The 25231-nt window shown below is 39.0% G+C and overlaps 1 protein-coding gene across 24 annotated transcripts in view; it reads right to left on the reverse strand.

Annotated features, from left to right (window-relative positions):
- The window catches only part of SUPT20H (SPT20 homolog, SAGA complex component), a 63221-nt gene that overhangs the window by 3449 nt on the left and 34541 nt on the right, over positions 1-25231 (reverse strand). For 10 of the 24 annotated variants that reach the window (XM_048847942.2, XM_048847934.2, XM_048847895.2 and 7 more), the window contains 12 exons: positions 23471-23627; positions 23310-23366; positions 22836-22907; positions 21327-21484; positions 19115-19147; positions 17744-17861; positions 15511-15619; positions 15093-15251; positions 12972-13284; positions 10891-11045; positions 7686-7741; positions 5714-5848 (listed from right to left, as the gene is read on the reverse strand). In XM_048847942.2, the coding sequence (XP_048703899.2) occupies positions 5714-5848; positions 7686-7741; positions 10891-11045; positions 12972-13284; positions 15093-15251; positions 15511-15619; positions 17744-17861; positions 19115-19147; positions 21327-21484; positions 22836-22907; positions 23310-23366; positions 23471-23627 (1522 nt within the window). Of the gene's footprint in view, positions 1-3635; positions 3666-5713; positions 5849-7685; positions 7742-10890; positions 11046-12971; positions 13285-15092; positions 15252-15510; positions 15620-17743; positions 17862-19114; positions 19148-21326; positions 21485-22835; positions 22908-23309; positions 23367-23470; positions 23628-25231 lie in introns of those variants that run through there. The other 14 variants (XM_048848088.2, XM_048848000.2, XM_075128049.1 and 11 more) reach the window with 7 other exon arrangements.

Genomic DNA, 25231 nt, shown 5'->3' on the forward strand with positions numbered 1-25231 from the left:
ACTGAATGCATCCGATGAAGTGAGCTGTAGCTCACAAAAGCTTATACTCAAATAAATTGGTTAGTCTCTAAGGTGCCACAAGTACTCCTTTTCTTTTTGCAAATACAGACTAATACAGGCTGCTACTCTGAAACCTGTCATTATGCAAGGCACTGAATTTAGCTGTATGGAGTGGAAATCTATCAATTTCATGAAAAAACTCAGATATAGACAGACATCATCTTCCTTTCCAAATGCAAACAGATGGACATCATACCAAAAGGACTGAAGGTAAAAAATCCATTACAATCTACATACCACACAGACTATGCCGACAGCTTGTGCCACACACTCTCAAAGAAACTACGGAACCACCTGATCAACATCCTCTACAGCAAACAGAGAAAGATTAAGAATGAGCTCTCAAAACTGGATACTCTCATAAAAAAACAACCTTCAACACAAACTTCCTCATGCCTGGAATTTACTAAAACTAGACAAGCCATTTACAATACACACTTTGCTTCTCTACAAAAGAAAAAGGACACTAAACTATGTAAACTACTACATGCCACAAGGGGCCACAACAGTGGTTCCCTTAACCCACCCAGCAATATTGTTAATCTATCCAACTATACTCTTAGGACAGATTCTTCAGCTGTGCTATCTTGGGGCCTCTCGTTCTGTCCCTCCACCCCCACGAACATGATACAGTTCTGTGGTGACCTAGAATCCTATTTTCGACACCTCCGAATCAAGGAATATTTCCAACACACCTCTAAACAACATACTAACCCACAGAGACTTTCCTACCAAGACTACAAAAAGAAGGATTCTGGGTGGACTCCTCCTGAAGGTCGAAACAACAGACTGGACTTCTACATAGAGTGCTTCCGCCGATGTGCACGGGCTGAAATTGTGGAAAAGCAGCATCACTTGCCCCATAACCTCAGCCATGCAGAACACAATGCCATCCACAGCCTCAGAAACAACTCTGACATCATAATCAAAAAGGCTAACAAAGGAGGTGCTGTCATCATCATGAATAGGTTGGAATATGAACAAGAGGCTGCTCGGCAGCTCTCCAACACCACTTTCTACAAGCCATTCCCCTCTGATCCCACTGAGGGTTACCAAAAGAAACTACAGCATTTGCTCAAGGAACTCCCTGAAAAAGCACAAGAACAAATCTGCGCAGATACACCCCTGGAACCCCGACCAGGGGTATTCTATCTGCTACCCAAGATTCATAAACCTGGAAATCCTGGACGCCCCATCATCTCAGGCATTGGCACCATGACAGCAGGATTGTCTGGCTATGTAGACTCCCTCCTCAGGCCCTACGCTACCAGCACTCCCAGCTATCTTCGAGACACCACTGACTTCCTGAGGAAACTACAATCCATCGGTGATCTTCCTGAAAACACCATCCTGGCCACTATGGATGTAGAAGCCCTCTACACCAACATTCCACACAAAGATGGACTACAAGCCGTCAGAAACAGTATCCCCAATAATGTCACGGCAAACCTGGTGGCTGAACTTTGTCCTCACCCATAACTGTTTCACATTTGGGGACAATGTATACCTTCAAATCAGTGGCACTGCTATGGGTACCCGCATGGCCCCACAGTATGCCAACACTTTTATGGCTGACTTAGAACAACGCTTCCTCATCTCTCGTCCCCTAATGCCCCTACTCTACTTGCGCTACATTGATGACATCTTCTTCATCTGGACCCATGGAAAAGAAGCCCTTGAGGAATTCCACCATGATTTCAACAATTTCCATCCCACCACCAACCTCAGCCTGGACCAGTCCACACAAGAGATCCACTTCCTGGACACTACGGTGCTAATAAGCAATGGTCCCATAAACACCACCCTATACCGGAAACCTACTGACTGCTGTTCCTACCTACCTGCCTCCAGCTTTCATCCAGACCACACCACACGATCCATTGTCTACAGCCAAGCTCTATGATACAACCGCATTTGCTCCAACCCCTTGGACAGAGACAAACACCTACAAGATCCCTACAAGATCTCTATCAAGCATTCTTACAACTACAATACACACCTGCTGAAGTGAAGAAACAGATTGACAGAGCCAGAAGGGTACTCAGAAGTCACCTACTACAGGACAGGCCCAACAAAGAAAATAACAGAACGCCACTAGCCATCACCTTCAGCCCCCAACTAAAACCTCTCCGACGTATCATCAAGGATCTACAACCTATCCTGAAGGACGACCTATCACTCTCACAGATCTTGGGAGACAGGCCAGTCCTTGCTTATAGACAGCCCCCCAACCTGAAGCAAATACTCACCAGCAACCACACACCACACAACAGAACCACTAACCCAGAAACCTATCCTTGCAACAAAGCCCGTTGCCAACTGTGTCCACATATCTCTTCAGGGGACACCATCATAGGGCCTAATCACATCAGCCACAATATCAGAGCTTGTTCACCTGCACATCTACCAATGTGATATATGCCATCATGTGCCAGCAATGCCCCTCTGCCATGTACACTGGTCAAACTGGACAGTCTCTACATAAAGAATAAATGGACACAAATCAGACGTCAAGAATTATAACATTCAACAACCAGTCGGAGAACACTTCAATCTCTCTGGTCACTCAATTACAGACCTAAAAGTGGCAATTCTTGAACTAAAAAACTTCGAAAACAGACTCCAATGAGAGACTGCTGAATTGGAATTAATTTGCAAACTGGATACAATTAACTTAGCCTTGAATAGAGACTGGGAGTGGATGGGTCATTACACAAAGTAAAACTATTTCCCCATGTTTATATCCCGCCCTCCCCTCGCCCCCCCCCGTTCCTCAGACATTCTTGTCAACTGCTAGAAATGGCCCACCTTGATTATCACTACAAAAAGCTCCCCCCCACCCGCTCTCCTGCTGGTCATAGCTCACCTTAAGTGATCACTCTGGTTACAGTGTGTATGGTAACACCCATTGTTTCATGTTCTCTATGTATATAAATCTCCCCACTGTATTTTCCACTGAATGCATTCGATGAAGTGAGCTGTAGCTCACAAAAGCTTATGCTCAAATAAATTTGTTAGTCTCTAAGGTGCCACAAGTACTCCTTTTCTTTTTGCGAATACAGACTAACACGGCTGCTACTCTGAAACCTAAAGAAATAGTGTTATAAGGTTAGGACATACTGAGAATACCATTAAAAAAAAAGACTGACAAAGCTGTAAAATGATGGTACCAACCTCTCAACAAAAACCTACAGAAATTTGTGATAAATGTACCGGTATGTATATTTTGCACTAATGCAATAAAAAGTGTTGTTTTGATTATTTCTTTACTAAGCATTTAGATTTCAGCTCAATTTAATTTACATGCTGGAAGAAACTAAGTTAGGATTTCCTTGTACAGATGTTGAACTATGAAGAGTATTGGCTTACTGATCAAAGAACAAAGTAATTACAAACTAACAGATTCCACAGTTGGATTCCAAATGCCTTAAGAATACATCTACAGCAGTCTGCTGCCACACCACCACACATAACAGCTTGAACACCTGTGTGAACAGAGATGATACTGTAGGAGAACTTTTCGGCCATGTGGGATTCCAGGAAACGGACGTTACCTCGTAAGAGAGACCAGTTGGGTGAGGTAATATCTTTTATTGGACCAATTTCTGTTGGTGAGAGAGACAAGCCTTTGAGCCACACCGAGCTCTTCTTCAGGTCTGGGAAAGGTACTCCCAGCATCACAGCTACATGCATGGTGGAACAGATTGTTTAGCACAAGTAGTTAGCACATATTGTAAGGGACCATTCAAGGTAGAGCCTGTTACCTCGTAAGTGAGCTTAGTGTCAGTCTAATACTTTATGTAGTATTCAGAACCACCTTACTGATGATTCTTCCATACTATTCGAAAAAAAATTATTTTAAGATAAACTGATCTAGGTATCTGGGCTGAAGGCAGAGACTAACTAGCACACACAAAAGGCCTCTGCAGGAAGACTAGAAAGGAGCTGGTAACTACACTGGTAGATGGGATACAAAAGTAGAGCAGACTGTACTTTTCCTTTCCTAAACTGGCCACATGTGGGCACGGTGAGAACTAAATACCCTATCAGATAGGGGAAGGTCTTGATGCTCCAAGGGAAGGGGATTTGGCATATGAGAATGGATTGAGGTTAGTCTACAACAGAGTTTAAAAGTTTTTACAAATAAATCATCTATAAAGATTAACTCTTTTCACAGTGATTGTATGTGCTGCCTCAGCTTCCCACCTGTCTACAATCATCCAAGATGACAATCTACAATTTTAGAGCCAAATGCAGCCCTACCCTTCGCTAGCACAGAAATGCCAACTCAATTGAAATGGCTAAGAGGTAAGCCAACTGCGAACTGACAGGGCTAGGAAGAAATGCTGGTTTATTCTACAGTAGCGGGTTTCACGTGTATTCCTCTAAAGCAGCTGTTACTGGTCATTGTAAGAATCGGGACAATGGAGTCCTGTGCTGTAGTTCTGTGTATGGGGGGGCAAGAACACACTTCCCTCACATACTTGTTGTTCTGGGGAAAAGGAGAGACACCATTTAATCCATGCATTGTAACTGCCACAGAAAACTTCTACAATCTTCCAACTAATCCTGTAACCTTTGAAAGACTCACTGACATATCTAGATTTCTACAACATTCAGAGATCCCATTCCTCACAAGTAACTGATAACCAGTCAGTTGTCAATGAAATGTTTAGTAGATGTAGTTTTAAATAAGATTTTATTAGCCCTGTCTTCATGCAGGACTAAATGCATGAGCAATCTGATACCTTAAAATCAGCTCTTTAAGTCATAGACAGACAAAAAGTTATATTAATTTAAAATCCAAAGTATGCTAAGTTTCCAATACTCTGTAACTAAAAGCCTCCTTACCCAACATGCATGTGAATGTTAAAAAACAAAATTCTCTTCTGATCTGAAATTAACAACTTTTAAGGCCAAAGAGATGTTTCTGACAAAATAAAAAGGAGGGTCAAAGTGGAGTTTAGAATGCAATGGGTCTTTCAACTTAAATTATACTATATGAAGGCTTATTTAATTTTAAGACTAGCAAATTCATACAAACCTATGCAGCTGACATCCTATAGTAAGTGTAAACAGAAAAGGAGTACTTGTGGCACCTTAGAGACTAACCAATTTATCTGAGCATAAGCTTTCGTGAGCTACAGCTCACTTCATCGGAAAGCTTATGCTCAAATAAATTGGTTAGTCTCTAAGGTGCCACAAGTACTCCTTTTCTTTTTGCGAATACAGACTAACACGGCTGTTACTCTGAAACCTATAGTAAGTGTGCAAGGCATAATATGAACCACCAGAGGGCTACGCTATCTTTGTCAGTTCTTTGTTAACTAAAACACAGTTAAGCAATACAGGAACTGTTAGAAGCAAACCATAATGGTCTTTTCAGTATTGTCATGACTACAGAGCTGAGAGGACAGTGGACTAACTGGGCAACACAACTTATTTTTATATTCCTATATCTTGTAAAAGGAGAAATTATGAATGACTTTTACCATCCAAAAATAGATCCTTGCTATTTAGTAAACTAGTATTGTTCATCTCCTCTTCCTTTAAACAACTACTCCAATCAACCACTCACCACCTGAAAGGTATAATCATTTTGGGAGTAAACTATGCAGTTCAACAATTTTCCAATGTATTTATGCACTCTTACTGAGGGTAACTGGCACACCTGGTCTCCCTGCTGTTGAGGACTAGAGGTTGCAGGCTGCGGGGACTGCTGCTGTGGAGAGAACTGTGAGAGCTGTTGCTGCTGAAGTGGGTTGAAAATAAGTGAACCACCTGGAAGCTGTTACAGATTAAAAACAAAAGACATAATGCAATCAAATTCATGAGCCTGCCATTCTCCAGGGATAAGCACAAATAAAGATCTAGATATTAAATTACTTCTTGCAGCTATTTTAAAAATGCTGCTGTTTTTTAAAAGGCCCCATTTTTCAGAAATAGTGTCTGCATAAGTTGTACCCCTAGATTCCTCGGGAGAAAAGTATATTATTGTCATTGTTCGATTTAAATACAATTGTGCAGATTTTATACATCGCTAATAAAAATGTAGGTTAATGGATATCTGTAACATCAGAATACTTCATTAATTCCATGTTTAAACCATTTTATTCTGTTTGGAGGAAGGCTTCCTAGTAATAAATTGTGGAGAATCGGATGTAACAGATATAATTAAATATGGGGCCTATTTCCTCTTGCTTACACCAGTTTTACCAACTGCACAGATTTCAACTGAATTATTCTTGATTTATATCAGTGTAAGAGAGAGGAGATTCAAGAGCATAGCCTGAAATTACAGCCTGAAGAGCATAGCCAGAAAATACAAGCATTTCACGAATATCTTCATAATCTCTCACACACATACAATGCAAAGAACTGTTACCGCAATACGAAGGTTACACAATTAAACTCTCAAGGAAGACAAGAAATGTAAAAGTTCCAAGATCAAAGTTAAATTATCATACTAAGTCCTCCATAGTTTGTAATATATATTTTAAAACAAACAGTGTGATAGCAAGCTGCACATTTAACCAGGACTGGAAGAGTCCCTATACATATATAATTGTGACTTGTGCATTTGTGAACTGCACTGAGTTTAACTGTGCAACCTCTTTATTTACATTTCATTTCCTAGGGCCACATCCCCTGGTCTACTAAGTCCACTATATTCTGTGTAAGTGGCACTAAGTGGACTTAAAACAGCTGACTGTCTCCTGTGCCAGCCACACCCCATACTCCTGGCAGGGGAGAGTACAGGAAAGCAGCATGGGGTGTGGCTGGCACAGGAGACTGTGTCAGAGGAGAGTTCCTCTGCCAAGGAGGGAATTCTCCACTGACTGTAGCATGGGGGAATCAATCCTATTCTGATGTAAGGTTCCTGAAGGATCTTGCACCACTGGTGTAATTTAGAGCTGCTCCTTTGCAGCTATAAATTGTGCTGGACCTGATAGCTGCTCCCACCCAGCCCTGCATTTGATCAGATCTCAGAGGCAATCAAGAATTTTCCCCCTTGGATTTTATTTTTTGTTTAAATTAAATAAGTTTATTCAGAGTTTGTAAACTCCTTGTCTGGAACTATTTGTGTTGCGTAGCTTTCTATTTCTGGTAATAGAGACTACAAGTGCACATGCATAGTTCATCTTTCTTAAGACCTATGCTGGTTAATTTACAGGGGATTTCCACTGCACTGTTAATTTTGCAGTTTTCAAATAATCATAACTAAAAATGAAAACAACTACTTTTCAGTGAAAGCAAAGGCTGAAAAATGGAAGCCTTTAGTATGCAATTAGCCACTTGAATTCAATTTTTCAAATTTCACTATTTCTACAGCTTATTTTATGTTATTCAAGACTTGTTGATTTGTTAGTGGTGGAAGGATGGCCTCAGGTTTGCTGTTTTATAGGCTGATTTTAGTTATCTTTTAAGGCACCTATTCTCTTAGCATAGACCTTTTCTTGTCTTATGCATTCAAATTAAAATAATAAAATGAAACATTTACAATAAATGGCATGTCTCGGAACACCTGGCTCTAAGGAGCTGGAGGTCTATGTGACCAAAAGCACTTATCAACACATCTGTATAGAATAATGCAAAGAATTATTGTGTCCAAATACATTAATTACCTGTAGTAGATTTAAGGGCCGAAGACCTGAAGCATTTTTTAAACCAAAAGGGCTGCCTGTTAATTAAAAGTAGGCAACCATTACTTAGTTAGATGCACATCATCAAATCAAATACATCACACCATACCATGCTAATGGGATTATTTCTAAATACTCCAAGGTTGCAACATGGCAAGGTTAAGTTTTAAACTTAAACAGCATATTGTATTTTCTCTATAAAAGTGTAAATTGCATGATTATCCAGACACAGCTCAGGGGAACAGACTGATTAGAAAGAAAGTTCTACCAATATTAAACAAGGTATATTGCAAATACTACTACTGTGTTTGGACTAGATAAAGTATGCAGAGAGCATCCTAGCAGATGTTCTGTAGTTCTTCCTCTATTTTTAAAACACATTACAATTTGCATCCCACACATGGACATGTCTGGAATCTCAATGAAACAGCAGTTACTGATAGCTGCATTAGCGAGAGGAAAATATTGAAATACAGCAAATTATAATGGCTTGTTTTGGAAGAGCTTCAAGTCCAAAAGCATAATTGGGAGGATAAACATCTAACAAACATAGGTGTTTTTCTGTCCTGTTTTCAAAAAGGTTGGAGCCTAAGAACTTAAACACTTCTCATTAAGGAATGTTGAAGCATATTGATTTCTACAGTAATATTTTATGGCAGTTAAGAAGCTAAAAACATACTTAGAATAAAACACAGTCTAGTAAAAGAATAAGGGCCTGAAGCACTGAAGTGTGGGTCCTCTTCCTAAATTCTGGGATGTTTTCATATTTTACTTTTCTTCTAGTAGTGATGATTGCCATATTCACTTCTGAACTTGCAACATAACCTACCTCAGAAACTCCCTTGATGGATGATCCAAATGTATAACCAGATGTAGAATACATCTCCCTAACATAGCCTAGGGTTGCCAGGTGTCCAGTTTTTGATCAGAACGCCTGGTCGAAAAGGGACCCTGGCGAGACTGTTCAGCACCGCGGGGCTAAGGCAGGCTCCCTGCCTACCACGGTTCCGCGCAGCTCCCAGAAGCAGCAGCATGTCTCCGCTCCAGCTTCTAGGTGCAGAGGCAGCCAGAGGCTCCGCACACTGCCCCCACCTGAAGCGCCAGCTCTGCAGCGCCCACTAGCCAGGAACTGCGGCCAATGGGAGCTGCGAGGGCGGTGCCTGCGGACAGGGCACACAGAGCTGCCTGGCCACGTCTCCGCGTAGGAGGGACATTCTACTGCTTTTGGGAGCCGCCTGAGGTAAGCACCGCCTGAAGCCTGAACCCCTCCCGTGCCCCAACCCCCTGCCCCAGCCCTCATCCCCCTCCCACTGTCCATACCCCTCAATCCCAGCCCAGACCACCCTCCTGCACCCCTAACCCCTCATCCCCAACCCCGCACCCCAGCCACAGCCCTCATTCCCCGGCACCCCAAACCCCTGCCCCAGCCCTGATCTCCCTCCCGCCATCCGAACTCCTCATCCCAGCCCAGAGCCCCCTCCTACACCCCAAATCCTTAACTCCAGCCCCACCTCAGAGCCTGCACCCCCAGTCAGAGCTCTCACATCCTCCTGTACTAGCCGGGAGCCCCCTCCCACACTCTGAACCCCTCAGCCCCAGCGGCCCCTCCCACACCCTGAACTCCTGATTTCTGGCCTCACCCGCAGCCAGAGCCCTCACCCCTCCCGCAACCCAACCCCTTGAGCCAGCCTGGTGAAAATGAGCGAGTGAGTGAGGGTGGGGAGAGCGAGAGATGGGGGGGGGGAATGGAGTGAGTGAGAGCATGGCCGTAGAGAAGGGGTGCGGCCTCAGAGGAGGGACAGAGCTCAGAGGACGGGCGGGGCCTCAGCGGATGGGCAGGGCAAGGGTGTTCATTTTTGTGTGAGTAGAAAGTTGGCAACCCTAACCTAGTCCCTTAAAATAACTATTTCAGACACACTCAACCTCAGCTGACCTGGGGACTAAGAAGGCAGAGATACTCCCCAAATTCAGTGTGGCCTACATCCTAAAAGGGATGCCAGCAGCTCAGATTTAGGTGCCACTGCAATCTACAACACCTGCCCCCCTCAGCTGCCGTCTAAATGTAAAAGTTGCCTAGGCATCTAAGTTTCTGCCTCTGGTCATCCGCACCTCACTCTAGGTGTCCAGACACATATGCTGCACACCTCTGCCCCAGTGTGATCTACAAACCAGGAAAAGAGAGGCAGGCAAATGCCTATCTTGCCTTTTGACCTGATCCAAACATACTCAGAACACACCTGTCAGATCAGGCTCTGTTAAAAATCCAGCCGTGGCAGGGCCACCTTACTTATAACTTCTAGCACAGTGGTTAGAGCACTCACCTGGGATGTGGGAAACCTAGGTTCATTCTCCCCTCTGCCTGAGGGCTAGAAAACATTTGAACAGCGGGTTCCCACCTCTCAGGAGAGCGCTCTAATTGCTGAGGTATGTGTTATTCTGATGTGGGTTCACCCTCAGTCTCTCCAGTTGAAGCCAGTTGGTGACTTTGGATAAATAGTCATTGGGCCAGAGAGAGAATGACCCTACAGCCTGGCAGGTAGCACACTTAGCCAGGTGGTGGCTAACACTGGGTCCAGTCCCCATGCACCAATGACTCTATAATTATTTATCCACAGTGAAACAGCTTTGACACAAGAGACTAAGGCAGGCCCACAGCAGAAGGTCCCAAAGACTAGCGGTTAGGGACATGGAAGACCCCTCTTCAAATCCTTTCTTCCCATCAGTTGGGGTGGGAATTGAACCTGGGTCTCCCACATTCTGGATGAGTGCTGTCTCCACTGGGCTACCATCTCTTCCTCCCTCTAGAGAGGGGTTTAAGACAAACTCCTCTCATCAGCATCTCCCATTGGCTAGTTAGGCAGCTCCCCATCTAGCATGCTGGCTTTTGTGGATCCCATTCTTAGGCACTTATCTCCCCCCCCTTCATTGCATAGGGAGTCTAGGTGCCTAACTTAGGCCTTGTGGATGCCAATGTTGTTCTTGTGATTTTCTAGGCACCTGAGTGTTGAAATCCCTAAGTCCCTTTGTGGATTCAAGCCTGAATGTACACACTATCCATTCACTGGCACACTTAAACTCTTCTGCCCACTGTTTTCATATTCTACTTTCACTGTAGTTAAAGGACTCTTGCTATTTAACCTGATCTGAACGTTTCCTCATGACAGCTTTTTACCTGATTCCTACTAACCTGCTTGAGAGGCAGACTGCATTGCAGCTGGCAGCGCATTTGGCACCAGACCTCCTGATGGTAAAATGCCACTCAGATTTATACCTGCAGGGGTTATGGCTCCAGTATTACACCCCAGCATAGGGTTTGAGCCACTCATCAATGTCTGTGCTCCACTGTAGAAGAGGAAAGAAAACACATTAAATCCAAGTGGCAGAAATGTGTGTGAACAACTAGATTTTTGCCTTCCAGTCTTTAACAACACAATCAACAGTTCGCGTTAAATGAGGTTAAAATTAAGGTGACTGATCAGAACAACATTAATCAATCAATAGGGTGACTATAAATCACAAACTAACATTAAATGAATGTTACAGCTGAGTGTGAAACGTGCTATGTGTTCTCTACAACCCAGACATCAAGGCATCTTAGAAAACACATAAAGGAATAGCATAAAGTACCTAGGATTTGGAATATATAGGTCCATATCCTACCCTCATTCTGTGCACACAACTCACTCTGATATCAGTGATCATGGGGAGAATAAAGTGTATAGGTTTTTTTATTCTAAGCCTGTAGTGTTTCTAAATACAAAGACTAACACAACCTTAAATACAGCAGCACTGACAGGACATAAAAGCTGGAGACCAGGCTCATGTTTTCCTTCAGCAACTTGAAAAAATCTGTTTAATGGATTTGGAGTGATGAGTTGCTGCTGGACAGTTCAGATGAGTAATTCACACATCTGACATTGTTAGGTTGCACTCTGTGTTTTACACAAAAGAACGCTACTTTAATTTAATAGATATCTACCTTGGTAATAACAGAATAAATTCCACTGTTGGCAGAAGTGCTTTTAAAAAATACAGAATAATATTTAAGTCTCAGAATAAGTGTAAAAATGCTTAATAAAGTTAAGTAATCATAAATCAAATTCACTGATGTTCCATTTAATAGGCAACAAACAAAAGGAAGTATTTTTTTTATACAACGCACGGTCAATCTGTTGAACTCTTTGCCAGAGGATGTTGCGAAGGCCAAGACTATAATAGTGTTCAAAAAAGAACTAGATAAATGTATAGAGGATAGGTCCATCAATGGCTATGAGCCAGGATGGGCAGGGATGGTGTCCCTATCTTCTGTTTGCCATAAGTTGGGAATGGGTGACAGGGGATGGATCACTTGATGATTACCTGTTCTGTTCATTCCCTCTGGGGCACCTGGCATTGGTCACTATCAGAAGACAGGATACTGAACTAGATGGACCTTTGGTCTGACCCAGTATGGCGGTTCTTAAGTTCTTCTTATAAACATTTTCTACAGAGTGTTTCACTCACAAGGGCTTTTACACAGAAATTTGTATAATTATTTTTAATTTGGAATGGTTTGCATATTCCATTTCCTCTCTCATAATGATTAATAAAAAGATAACATTCAAGTGGAAAAATTGTAAGAACAAAATCTCAAGAGCTATCATAGTTTTTGTAGCTAGCTAAGCACTAGTGCAGGGATCGGCAACCTTTGGCACGTGGCTCGTCAGGGAAATCCGCTGGCAGGCTGGGACGGTTTGTTTACCTGCAGTGTCCACAGGTTTGGCCGATCGCAGCTCCCACTGGCCGCGTTTCACCGTTCCAGGCCAATGGGGCTGCAGGAAGCAGCGGCCAGCACACCAGCCTACAACGTTTCCCGCAGCCCCCGTTGGCCTGGAACAGCAAACCGCAGCCAGTGGGAGCTGCCATGGGCCGAACCTGCAGATGCTGCAGGTAAACAAACCATCCCAGCCCGCCAGCAGATTTCCCTGACAGGCCACGTGCCAAAGGTTGCTGATCCCTGCACTAGTGCAGTTAAACCCTATACATCTTAAAAACTCAAAGTACACAGTTCAGTGGTTCTCATTCAACTTCATCAGCATTCAAATACTGGGTTTCTTCTGTTTGAGCACCTCACAAAACTGCATTAACTCTGAATTACACCATTACAGAGTGAAACGATACATTTCCGTTGGACATCTTGAATAAAAACTGGCTTAATGAATATTGGACATTTCTGTAACTCAACATAAAGCAGGTTGTTAAGAAGCCACGAAAATAAAGTGAACTTACCACACAGAGCCCACTACATTGATGAAGTTAAGTCCTGCAGGGTTTGCCATGACCTGGGTGGAGGTGGTTCCTGTAGTAATGGATGTTACCATGGTGGAAAGAGGAATGGTCATTACAGGCAATGCCTGGCTCAGAGACATTTGCTGCTGAGCAAACGGGGTTAACAAAGTGGGCTGAGGGGTGAAGCCTGAATCTTGGGGAGTAGGGGTGGCAGAAGGGGTAATAGGAGTTGAGCTCTGAGCGTCAGGAGGGTGTGGGGTCGATGAAGGGGTGTTGTTTGGAGTAGGAGTAGATGGTTTAGGAGTTCCAGACCCTGCTCATTGAGAAAAATAAAAAGTGCTAGTTTGTTATAAAAGGCCAGTCCTTTTGTAAAATAAGGTTAATGGAATCTTATTTAGCACTGACAATTTGTTCCAGCTTTTATAGCAGCAAACTGCAAGTGTTAATTTCTACACATGACACACGAGTGTTGCTGCACTCGCTCATTATTAAAGATGCAGTATATCACACAGAAACCCCATCACCATGCTTAACTCGTTAACCAAAACATAAATTTGTATCGTCCATTAAGCCCTTTTAAAATGTATAGTGCACTAAGTCATGACTCTGTTGGAAATATTTTTAAGTCAATGTAGAACAATTTTTCTGAGTGACCATTTTAACCCAGTTAATGGTTTTGCTTCTAAAATGTCAAAGATATAGTCTGTATGTACTGTCTGTATAACAGCATCATGCTAAAACATATGGAAAACAACAGATCCAACAAAGAACAGATAATAGTTTCAGTGATCAAATGGGGTCAATGGTAACCATCTAAATTCTATCATATAGATATCAATAACTGTATTTGCCAGATTTCTGTCAAATCACAAAAGAGAAAATAAAGTAAATGCTTTTGCAGGAGATAATACTGCATCTTTAAAAGTTACTGTGTAATTCCTTCTGCTTAAATGTAGAATGTATAGATAAATTTGTTGTGAATGCAGTATGCACAGTTTATCAATAGAAGAAACAAAAAACAGAAAAAGTAAAAAAACCCAAAAGCTCTTGAGGTGTTCTCTTTTTTAGCTTTCATGTCCTGCAGAAAGAAAGGAAAGAAATGTGAATGTCCAAAAGCTGTGACGAGAGCTTTACTTACAGTAACAACTGTGTGCAGTAGATTTACATAATCCATACCAGCAACATAAAAAGGTGCGAATAGAACTGTTAGAAAATTTACAAAATCTTTCTTATGTTTTTCTTTGTGCAAAACAAGAAGGCAGAAAAATTACACCTTTTGAGCTATCCAGAAGATTTTAAACTATTTAATGCAAAAAACATATATCACTGTGCAGCATACTGAAATGTTCAGTGTGCAATTAGTCATAAAAAAAAAATGGAAAACTATAGCTGTGGTTTCTTTCGCTGTACAAATATGTTCATGAAAGGCCTCAAGACGCATATTTTAAAAACTGTTTATGATCTATCTTTACAATAATCCTGTCATTGTTAATTAAAAAAAATCAAACTTAGATGTCACTCATTTTAGAAAATTACATTTTAACACCTGACATTATGGTGCTATAATAATCATTATTACACTTTAGTAATCAGGAATGATTTGTAAAACAGTGTTGGAGTGTTTTAAAAGATCATCTCATAGTTTATTGTATCACCACCTTGGGACTGATCAGGTTATATACATACACAGAGATACAACTGTACCAGCTCCTATGACATTTAAAAAGAATCAGTTGCTTAAATTATGTAAAAGCAAATTGGTCTCATATACTATTATTTTTACACTGGAGGAAAGAACCACACTTTGGAATCTTATATTGTCACATTAGCTATCAGGCTTTTTTAAAAAAAGAGAATCATACTGGTTGCATAAAATGTATTAAAACGTATACACAAAGGGTGCATACATATATATATATATATATATACAGAAAAACAAACACAATTACAGTAAACATAAAATACATACAGTCAACAAGAGACCTGCCTGAAGCTTTGCACAATTTATACAATTTAGAGTACACTGTACATTTAAGTTTCACCATTCCACTGGTTAAGTTTATCTCAAGAAGCATTATGCAAAAGCCTAAGATTTAATGGAGAATTTAGTTCGTGACTCACTTTGTGAAGAGCTCGCAGGAGACATGGCAGCTGGAGAAAGCATGCTAACTTGACTAAGATCCATAGACTGTTTCCGAGAAAGACTGGGAGGCTTAGAAGGAGGAGGAGGAGTTGGGGATTTTAGGTGGCCACTTGACTGCTGTGGACTAAAAATATTACCTGAAAAAGCACAATTAACACATGTTATGGTTCTGCAGAGGGATGCTAGTCAGAATATTTTCCATTATATACATCCTTGAACAATACTGTTTAATCAGAAAGCAGTAAGATCAGCTTTGAAAAACGCTCTCCATGACCTATAGAGGTAAAGTTTTCACATTATATTTAAAGTTATTACATTAAGTAGTGAAACCTCACACTTAAAAATAAGGGAAACAGACAGGAGGAGGGAGAGGAAAAAAAGCTAAAAAGTATTTACCTGAAGAACTACTTCCTGAACTTGAAGGTAGTTTGATGGGAGGAGGTCGATGTTTTACACCTTTCCCCAATACTGAAGACTGCACGGACCCAGATAGACTCTCTGGCTGCTAAGAAGAAACATAAATTAAAGATATATTAGCTCAATCTGAGATCACATTATACATGTTAGAAATAAGTAACTATTAAATTAAAGCATTTCTAGTAGAATTCTAAAGTAAAGCAATTTTCAGGAAGTGGTCTCCCTTTGTGGGAGACATTAGAAACACAATCTGTGATCCTTTTCAGATGCAGCTTTTGCCAAGAGAGGCCTCCAAACTAGTGGCAAAGTTAAAATAAAACAAACAATGGGAATTATATTGCTTCATTCCCTGTCCTGAATTCATTGCTAATGACATCCCAGGAGTAGAAGAATGACAGACATACTCTTGAAAGAAAGGAAAACTTAGTCTTACAGATAAATTTGTCTGTCAATCCTGATCCACTTGGGATTCACGGTACAGAACCAGAGTATGGGAACATGAATATAAATACTTGGGTGAAATCCTGGCTCCCCTGAAATTGATGGGTGTTTTGCCATAATTGCACCATTATATTTAGAATGAAGGTGTTCTGCTTTTTGTTTCACCAGTTATGAACAGAATTTTTTAAGATGAATTAATAAAGTTCAAGTATTGCCTTACAGCTATTCAAATGTGTAGGCCTGAATTACAAATGGCAGGCTACACAGAAGTTGGCTGTAATTGCCTCTAAATCCATGCAACTACTAGTTCAGATTGTCAGACAATCTGTTTCAGGGAAAATAAATTTACAGGTAAATGCCAAATATTTAATTTACATGCATGGAGCATAAATTCAGAATAGAAGAAGTATTATAAACATAGTGTCTGTTCTTTCAGGTTCAGGGAGATGACAGAACACACAGAAGACAATATCAGGTATACAACTTCAAAAACTCAATTTATTATTTGCATATTTATTTTTATTATTCTTAATAAAATTAGTGCTTGATATTTTCCCTCCTTGTCAAAGGAGTCAAAAGACTGACAGAGGAAATTAAGTCAGCCTTCTTCAGTGCCCTAGAAAAAACACCTAGTTAACTTTAACAATAAAATTAACCACATCACTAAAAAAATTTAGAAGAGTAATTTCAAAAGATTTTTAGCTGAATTATGGTTCCTTTGAAGTTCTTTTCAAGTTGGGCACACATGCTAAGAGCTGATGCTTAGCTCTTCATATTTTACAGAGTATACAATTCTGTGGTCTTTAATGGCTCTGAAAAGCAAACAGACACCATTCTCCTTTTATGTGCTTCTATTTTTTTCTTTAAAAATTCTTTAAGTTCCCGTTGATGATAAAAATAAAAATTAAGTCTTTAGGGTTACTTTTTCAAACTCCTTTTTTCACTATTCAAGATAACTGCTTAACCACCCATAGAGGATTATATAGTCAAAAAAGAAGGTGATCCATTGCTTCCTTGCTATGACTCTGCTGACTCCGGCAGAACTTAGTTCATGGCTAACAAACTGGACAGCTTTATTTATCTATTTAAAAAGAAGGGATGCTATAGGGCAGAACACAGATAGCCAGGAGGAAAGGAGCAGCAAAGCAGAAATGCTAGCTGAGGTCAAAAAAGAACTAGAGTAGTGGGATCAATCTAAAATACTCAGCAGAGAAAACAAAACACATAGCCTGATGGGTCCATCAGCACCAAACTTTCAGCCATGGGAATTCCTGCCAGACATGTACAGAGGAATACACCCCTAAGAGCATGTATCCCTTAGAAGGATGTTGTCATTTTGAAATCTAATAAAAAAAAAAAACTCCAAACCATTTTTATGAAGAGTTAACAGTTCAGGTACTACGCCTGCCTCCAAGTTCCCTTGCCAATTTTTAGATTGGCTTTAGAACTGTATTTTCCTGTCTTTAAAAATGCTTTTCTCTGCTCTGCTGCTGTATAAAAGACCTACATAAACTGAGAAAATAGCAAATAGCAATAGGACTATAGCAAAACACAGACACTGACTTTACACAGCATTATCAAAGACACAAAACTAAAAAAAAAAAAGAAAACCTGAGAAAAACATTTTTCTCTAATTTCTTCCATTACAGACTTGTAACAATAGTAGATTTAAAAACTTCAGACAGATGTTTGCCCTTTGAGTCCCTTTAGGGAACTGTAAGTACTCAATAAGCAATTGTAAATGTAAGAAAGAAACATTTAGCAAACTCACTTCCATTTCCTTCCCTGGAGAAAGATGACTTAGGTTGACTGATCCACCTGAATTATGAACCATTTTCACTGGACATTTAGCTTCACTTTGAACCAGTTCCTGGTATTGGTTCACTACCCTGAAATACACCACTAAAGACTTCAGCACAAGATTTGAAAAAGCATTAACAATTTTGCACTATTTTTAACATTATACTGTTTGTTCTAGATGTAGATTAACTTGATTATATTCTAAATTTTCTTTGCCTACTTACTACTGTTTCACTTTTCTGAAATGCAAACTGCAAGCACATAGATAAAATGGTTTGAATTGTGATTCAGGTTTACTTTCAACATCAGTAAATTGATCTGCAACATAACAACATTGTATAGAAATATAGACTCCCTTACAGAGACAGCTGATGTCACAATATTTAAATTTTTTCTATCAATTTGAAGAATAAAATATCCACTTGTGTAAAGCAGTGCTTCTCAACCCATGGGCTGCAATCCCCAGTAAGGTCATCAAAGGCAATCAGGGCTGTTGCAAGGCCCTGAAAATCCCATTACACTCTAAAGCAAAGAAAATTTCTCCACAGTACTGCCATGACACCCTTATCCCTCAAAGTCAAGTATTCGGTCAGCCTCTTGAAACACAAATAAATTATATAGGCTTAGCATTGTTACATTTTTCACTCCTACTTTAACCATAAATGTAAGGGAGTTGTGAAATTTTTTGACTTTGAATTAGGGGTTACCAACCAGAAAAGGTTGAGAAACATTAGTCTGGAGAAATCCACTGAGTATGGGAGAAGTCTACTTTATGTTTTATAATAAACCACAGCAGATAACCGTAAATCTCTTATAGCTAAAATATACTGGGGGGACTATTTTTCCTCTTGCTGTAGGAGTGATGGAATACTTCTCACAATGCTATATCAATATTGCCTCAATAAAAAATATTCAACTGATTTCTAGAAGAAGTTTTACACTACAGTTAAAGTTCAAAAGAACAACTCTCTTTAAAGATATACTTGATAGCAAATTTATTTGTACAAAGTCTCAGGGCCAAATTCTTCTCTTGAATGCTCTCACCAGGCTACCACGGGAGGGTGCATCCAAAGGCATAGTATGGCCTTCAGAATTTAACAGAAAATGGGACAAGGTATGTGTAGTTATTCTCTTTCCCCAACCCTCCCCACAAATGTAAAGTGCAAGAGATGCTACGTTTTTAGTCTGGTTGCAGATCTTGACTGTTTCGATTTAATATCCATGTCACATGCCATTACTTCCATGCCACATGCCATTACTTCCATGCTAATGAAAGTAAGATACATTATGGCTGAAAGGGACAAACCCGGGCTGTAACAAGAGAAAGATATGAACTACTTACCTTTCAGCATCAGTCTTGGAGCCAATAAGGAACCTAAAATGTAAAACATAAAACAATGTAGTTACTATTTTTGGAATTCAAGAGCTTTCCTCAAAGATCACAACTCTGAAAAACAGCAAAGAAACCACTCTCTTTTGGAATGGGATGCACTGCTGCCAGCTAATTGATGAGAACAGTTAACACTTAAATCTTACTTGGTGGGCTGGAGACTACTGAAAGTATAAAACACTAACCCTGATTCATAATCACTAATACAATATATTTAGAGGGACACAATTAAGGTTGACAAGGATTTGAGGGTTTTATTGTAATACCATCCCTTTAAGAGTGAATCTACACCGATGTAAAAGACAAAATAATACCAGTTTTATATACCTAAAAACAGGAAGTGGCAGTTTGCTGTATATTCTATGCTGTTAAAAGTAGCATTGCATATTGTTTGTATTAAGCACCATGGCATTATACATTTGGTTTACATTTAGTAAAGAAATGTAACATATATATGTTCTCATGTAAGGAAAAAATGTAAGAGCTCCAGCAATTAGCTATTCATATTACTAAAAAAGAAGGATTCAGTTTGAAGTAAATATATTTTAAAAATAGAATATATGAAATCTGTTTCACTAATATCATTTTAATGTAATGCCCATATCCCTTAAAGGAAGTTTTTTGGTCCAATTCAGACCAATTTAGGAAATTAGCATGGAAATTATAACCAATATAAGTCAAGGATTACAGATCTCCCAGGCTTTTCCCAGTAATCTACTATTTTTTTCTCTCTTTGTATAGTTCTCCTGGGACATATGACCAATCTATTGCTTTTTCTGGTTAATGCAGATTCATAGTATGGAAGAGATTTCAGACGCAAAGAGAGTGTGATTTGGGTGTATGTTAAGAAACACCAAAGCACTAAAATGTTAAAAGAAATGTTTAGTTTTCCTGATTTCTCTCATTATTTATCTTTCCCAATCATGCTTTCTCACAAGATGTAGCTCTAAATAAATATTTCTTGTTTGTTATTCACATTTTACTGAAAATTTTATTTCATTCCATTCAGATTTGAAATTTGCAATGAGAATTGTTAGGGTTACTTCAGAATTATTCATGTTGTTTCCATGGATTCAAAAAGCAAACTACTTTCCAGGAAAATAAGGGGAATACATTTTTTGGATCCCTGACTTTTGAGGCTGGAATTTTCAAATGGAGCCAAAGAGATTTAGGGAACCAAATCCCAATAAGTTCTTAACATTGTGCATCAGGACTGATATTTTCAAGGAGCCAATTTCAATCAAAAACTCCCTTAGGTGCCTTTGAAAATCCCAGTTCCAGTGCACAACCTTTAGTGACTTTCTAAGATTAGTATAGAGCTCTAGAAAATAAACAGGCAAAGATGGAGACAAGGGTTAAAAATAACTAAAACTTGACAGTATAAAATGGTTAAAATTAAAAAGTAATGGAAAAGGATTAAACACTAGGTAACAATACAAAATAGTAGCAGTTAACAAAACCTGATCATGCTAGCTGCTTTGTGCAAGTGGACAGACCCTTACATCCCACTGAAATCAATGGAAGTCTGTGCAGGTGCAAGGGCCAAGTATCCAGAGCACCTTGCAAGAATGGGGCATAAAATAAGAACTAACAACGGGTAGGTAAAGGGATAGCTGTAGCCAGCTATATATAGTCAATATATTTTAAAACAGAATTAAGAACATATGTACCAGTCATCATCCTTGTTTGTGTTGCATTCCCCCCCACCACTCTTTGTTTTTTTGTCTTTTTAGATTGTAAACTCTTTGGATAAAGGACTGTGTCCCTTCCTATATGTTTGTACAGTGCCAGACACATTTTCAGCACTATCATAATATAAGTACTGAAAATGGGAACATCACTGGAAATGTGTCATGGAAATTCTGCAATTGTTCCTCCAAATTGAAATTTTGTTCCAATATAACTTTAATGTGGGAAGATACGGGATTCTTGTGATTGTATCTGAATTTATGCATTATACAATTTACTACTTTTCTTTTTAAGATGACATTCGCACATGTGGGTAAGATATTTTTAAATTTCTGAAATGAAATCCTTTAACCACATTTTTAGTTTTCTAGTGTAATTAGGTACACATTTGTCATTATGATCTAAGCAGGTAAATACGTCTGTTTTTTCCTCAATTTTCATAGAATAGACCTTTTTAAATATACGTGCTACTTACTGTGATGGAGTTACTGGGCTGTCATTCTCCTCACTGCCCTTGAACGTCTGTATTTTACCATAGTACAGCGGATTACCAAGGGACTGAAAAATGGTCAGTTTTGTTTTCTGAAGTTGATTACCAACTTCACATTCAAACACATAATCATCTCTTATCTCCTAAAAGACAGAACGACATTATACATAGAATCTTTTCAAAAACAAGTTACCAGAAAAGGCTGATCAATATATGTCAGAAATCTACAAAATACAAATTGCAAGTAACACAATCTAGTAGTCCCTAAATATCACTTTGCTCAGCAGGAATGAAAAATGATTTCCACAAAAAATTCTCTAATAGGATGGGAGAGATAAATAAGTTACTTAAAAAACAAGAAATACAGAGAACCCGTAACTATTTATGATAGATACTGGAAGTGCAGACAGAAGAAACACATCTAAAAGTAGACACACAAGATGGGTGAGGGAATATCTTTTATTGGACCAACTGTAAATGGTATTATCTCAGCCACCTTGTCTCTCTGATATCCAGGGGCCAATACAGCTACAACACTGCAAATATCTAAAAGTAGTTATATATACAACACAGAACTATGGTTGAATAGGATGCCATAGGGATGAAAATTAGGTACTACAAGAAAAGCATACAACCAAGATGGTAGATTTTGGTAACATGAAGTAACCTGCAAGGACAAAGAGATGGATGCTGAAGATAAAGTGGACACAGTATGTTGGTGGTTCCATTATGAAGAGTCCATAAACTGATTTCTAATTAACTTAAGCATTTTCTTATGTATTGGATCATGCAATTTACAGCTGATCTATAGGTTTCACTGGGACAGTGGAGGAAAAAAACCTGTAGAGCTTTCTGCCTAAAACAGACCTATGTACTAACGTGCTACAGGGGTTAGACTAGATGACCCTTGTGGTCCCTTCTAACCCTATGATTCTATGACCTCCCTTCCAGAATCTACTGCAAGAGTTATTACTGTAAAGGCAGGTCTTCTGATTCACCCATTACATGAGGATTAGAAACAAAACAAAGGTGTGTTGAAAGCAAGAAACATTGCTTCCTGTAAATTATTACATTTTTGTTACTACAGTAATGGCAGCAGCTTCCCACAGTGTCCTGCTATTATACAGGGAAATTAAGAGTACTTTGGTTAGCTGATTATTGCAATGTGGGTAGGCAGTGTTGGCAAAGCAAAAATTCCATTGCATCATGCTCACACTACAAAACTGAGGTTAAGGACCAGAATTTAAGAGTAAATTATTTTTTACTATTTTGTGTGCCAATGAGTAATAAATTATAGTTATTCTTTTAGCTTTGATAATCAACCCAATGCACCAGTGTGTGAAATTACACTTCCCCGTGACAATCTCCCTTCCAAATTTTTATAGAAGATAGATTATAGAAAAAAATATATTATGCTCTCATTTACATTTTGTTGAAAGAAGCAGCATCTTAACTAGAGGGAGAAAAGGTGGGCCAAAAGTCTAAATTACTCACATGTGCTGGCCAGACAGTAGGTTGAGAGTCATCAGGTTTGACAGATTTTTCCACTTTGGCATATTTTTCCACCTTAAAAGAAAAAGCAGAAATCAGAATATAATGCATTTGAAACAAGTGTAGAGAAGAGCCTTAATGATTTCATACTTCTGTTACTTTGCTCTAATGTTTTCATTGAGGAATTCTCATAATCTTTAAATAGATTTAGCAGAGCTTTATTTAGCTGTAAAAAATCTATTGGCTAAGAGTGTGGCTCACATTGTGGGATGAGTGTGGAATCCCGTCACACTGAGAGTGAATCAATTGCATTCTAGCAGCTGTTCCTAAAGGCATTGTGCCCAAGCCCAGCACAATGTCCCAAAGAAGGCCATCATTGCTCACTGCTTTATCATTTATCTTCCTGCTTGATACACAAAATGTTGAATAAGTGAAATTTTTACTGACCCAAATGTGATTAGAAACAATTGAACTTACATCAACTTCAGAAGGTGCAGACAAGTAGCAAGGGTTCTGTTTCCACATATCTACACACTGAGAGGTGGGGAAAAAGTACAAAATAATGTGAGCATCTGTATACTAATGATTAACAATAAATAAATAAAAATGTTCGCCCATCTAACTTGCAATGTACTTACATTTCCAGCTTTAGAAATTTTGAGGTCGTACTGCTGGGCCCCTTTCCTTTCCTTTCTTTTCTGTAAGTAGTCAAGTAGTCTGAGTTGAGGTGGAGTTGGATAATGTGCCACATCCTGCTGCCGATTCAGAGATGACCTGGAGTATCTCTTGAAACACCTATGGAATATTGAGAAGTGTGCTTGTAAAACAACAGACTGAAACATGCTACACAGGAAAAAGCTAGTCACGTAACGAAAAGATGTCCTGTGCAATATGCTGTTTAAATTGTCATCTTTTATGCTGTTGCATAACACATAACTGTGATCCATCTACTTTTAAACATGTTATCGTTCTTATGAGCCTCAAGGTCAAAACATTCGTAGCAAATATTCTTGGAATAAAAATTATGATGGAAGAATTTTGTGAATTTTGACAGCAGTTAAAATATTACAGAAAACTGAATATTGTTCAGATTTATTTCATCTTGCCAAACCTTTGTGCAAAACCTACAAAAAGTTAAATTACATTAAAATATAAGACAGCGCTGCCACTCTCTCCAGCCCAGACAGGATCCTTAGCTATGTTAGTATTATACCGTACACTTGTAGTCATGAAGGCTTCTAATACAATCACACTGAAGCTAGCATATTAATTGATTTAGCTAATCTCTGCACACCTGAGCACCTAATATCCATTTTGACACCTACTTTGTTAATTCTAGCAGATCATTTATATATTTTACATGTTACTGAGCATATATATATATATATATATATATATCTTAGTAAAATAACTGTGAACCATTTCAGGCTACAGTAAAATAGTTGTGAACACACAACCATACACAAAAATGAAGCTATTCTAACAGATTGTATAGTCGTTTGGAGCCACACTGCTCTTAAAATCATTCAGACACTAATCCTCCAAACAATGATATACATGCTTAACTTTAAGCACATGAACAGTTCCACTGGCTATTTAAAATTCAGCTTGTGCATAAATGTTTACAGGATCGAAACCTTCTGCATGACACTGATGCTCTAAATTTGTTGCCCATTTAAGCAATAGAAAATCAAATTAATTGTGCTGGATTTTATCCTGTTATGTAGTTGAATATTTTTTCAAGTTTATAAATTAAAGTCAGGTCATGAAAATAAGATCCCATGTTCATAAAATAAAACCTGTGAAATATTATCCTGGTGAACCATAGACTTTAATTCATTTTTTGCAAAGAAGTACAAGGAAGGTTTAAGATGAAACATTTTTAACACCATATACTCATATTTAACATTGTTCACAGCCGCCATCTGCCTCAGCTCACATTTTGATTATAAGCCATGGCAAAAATATGGACATGACCATAAGAGAGCAATACAATTTGGTATTCATTCAGTATGGCATTGTAAGAAAATAATCCATGTGCATATATTATATATATACACACATTACATATACACTTAATATATTACCAGCTGCAATTTAGTATAATCCATGGCTTAATAGGCCTTAGAGTATTTCCTATTTGGAAGAGATTGCAAAAGCATTACACAGAACAAGTACTTAATAAGATTCAGATTACAAGTAATAACTGATACTGTTATAAGACAAACTTTTGACTTTCCTTAAAAATATTTTTTCCAAGAGTCCTTCTTAAAACTTTAATGTATTAAAAATAAAATAAAAATTTCCAAAGAGTTTCAAAGCTTGTCTAATTTAAATGAATTTAGTCACTGGTCATGAACATACATGTTAGTGCATGATTTTTCTTATTTTTTCTTTAA

Source organism: Caretta caretta, chromosome 1 (assembly GCF_965140235.1).
Source record: "Caretta caretta isolate rCarCar2 chromosome 1, rCarCar1.hap1, whole genome shotgun sequence".
NCBI classification, from domain to species: domain Eukaryota; kingdom Metazoa; phylum Chordata; order Testudines; family Cheloniidae; genus Caretta; species Caretta caretta.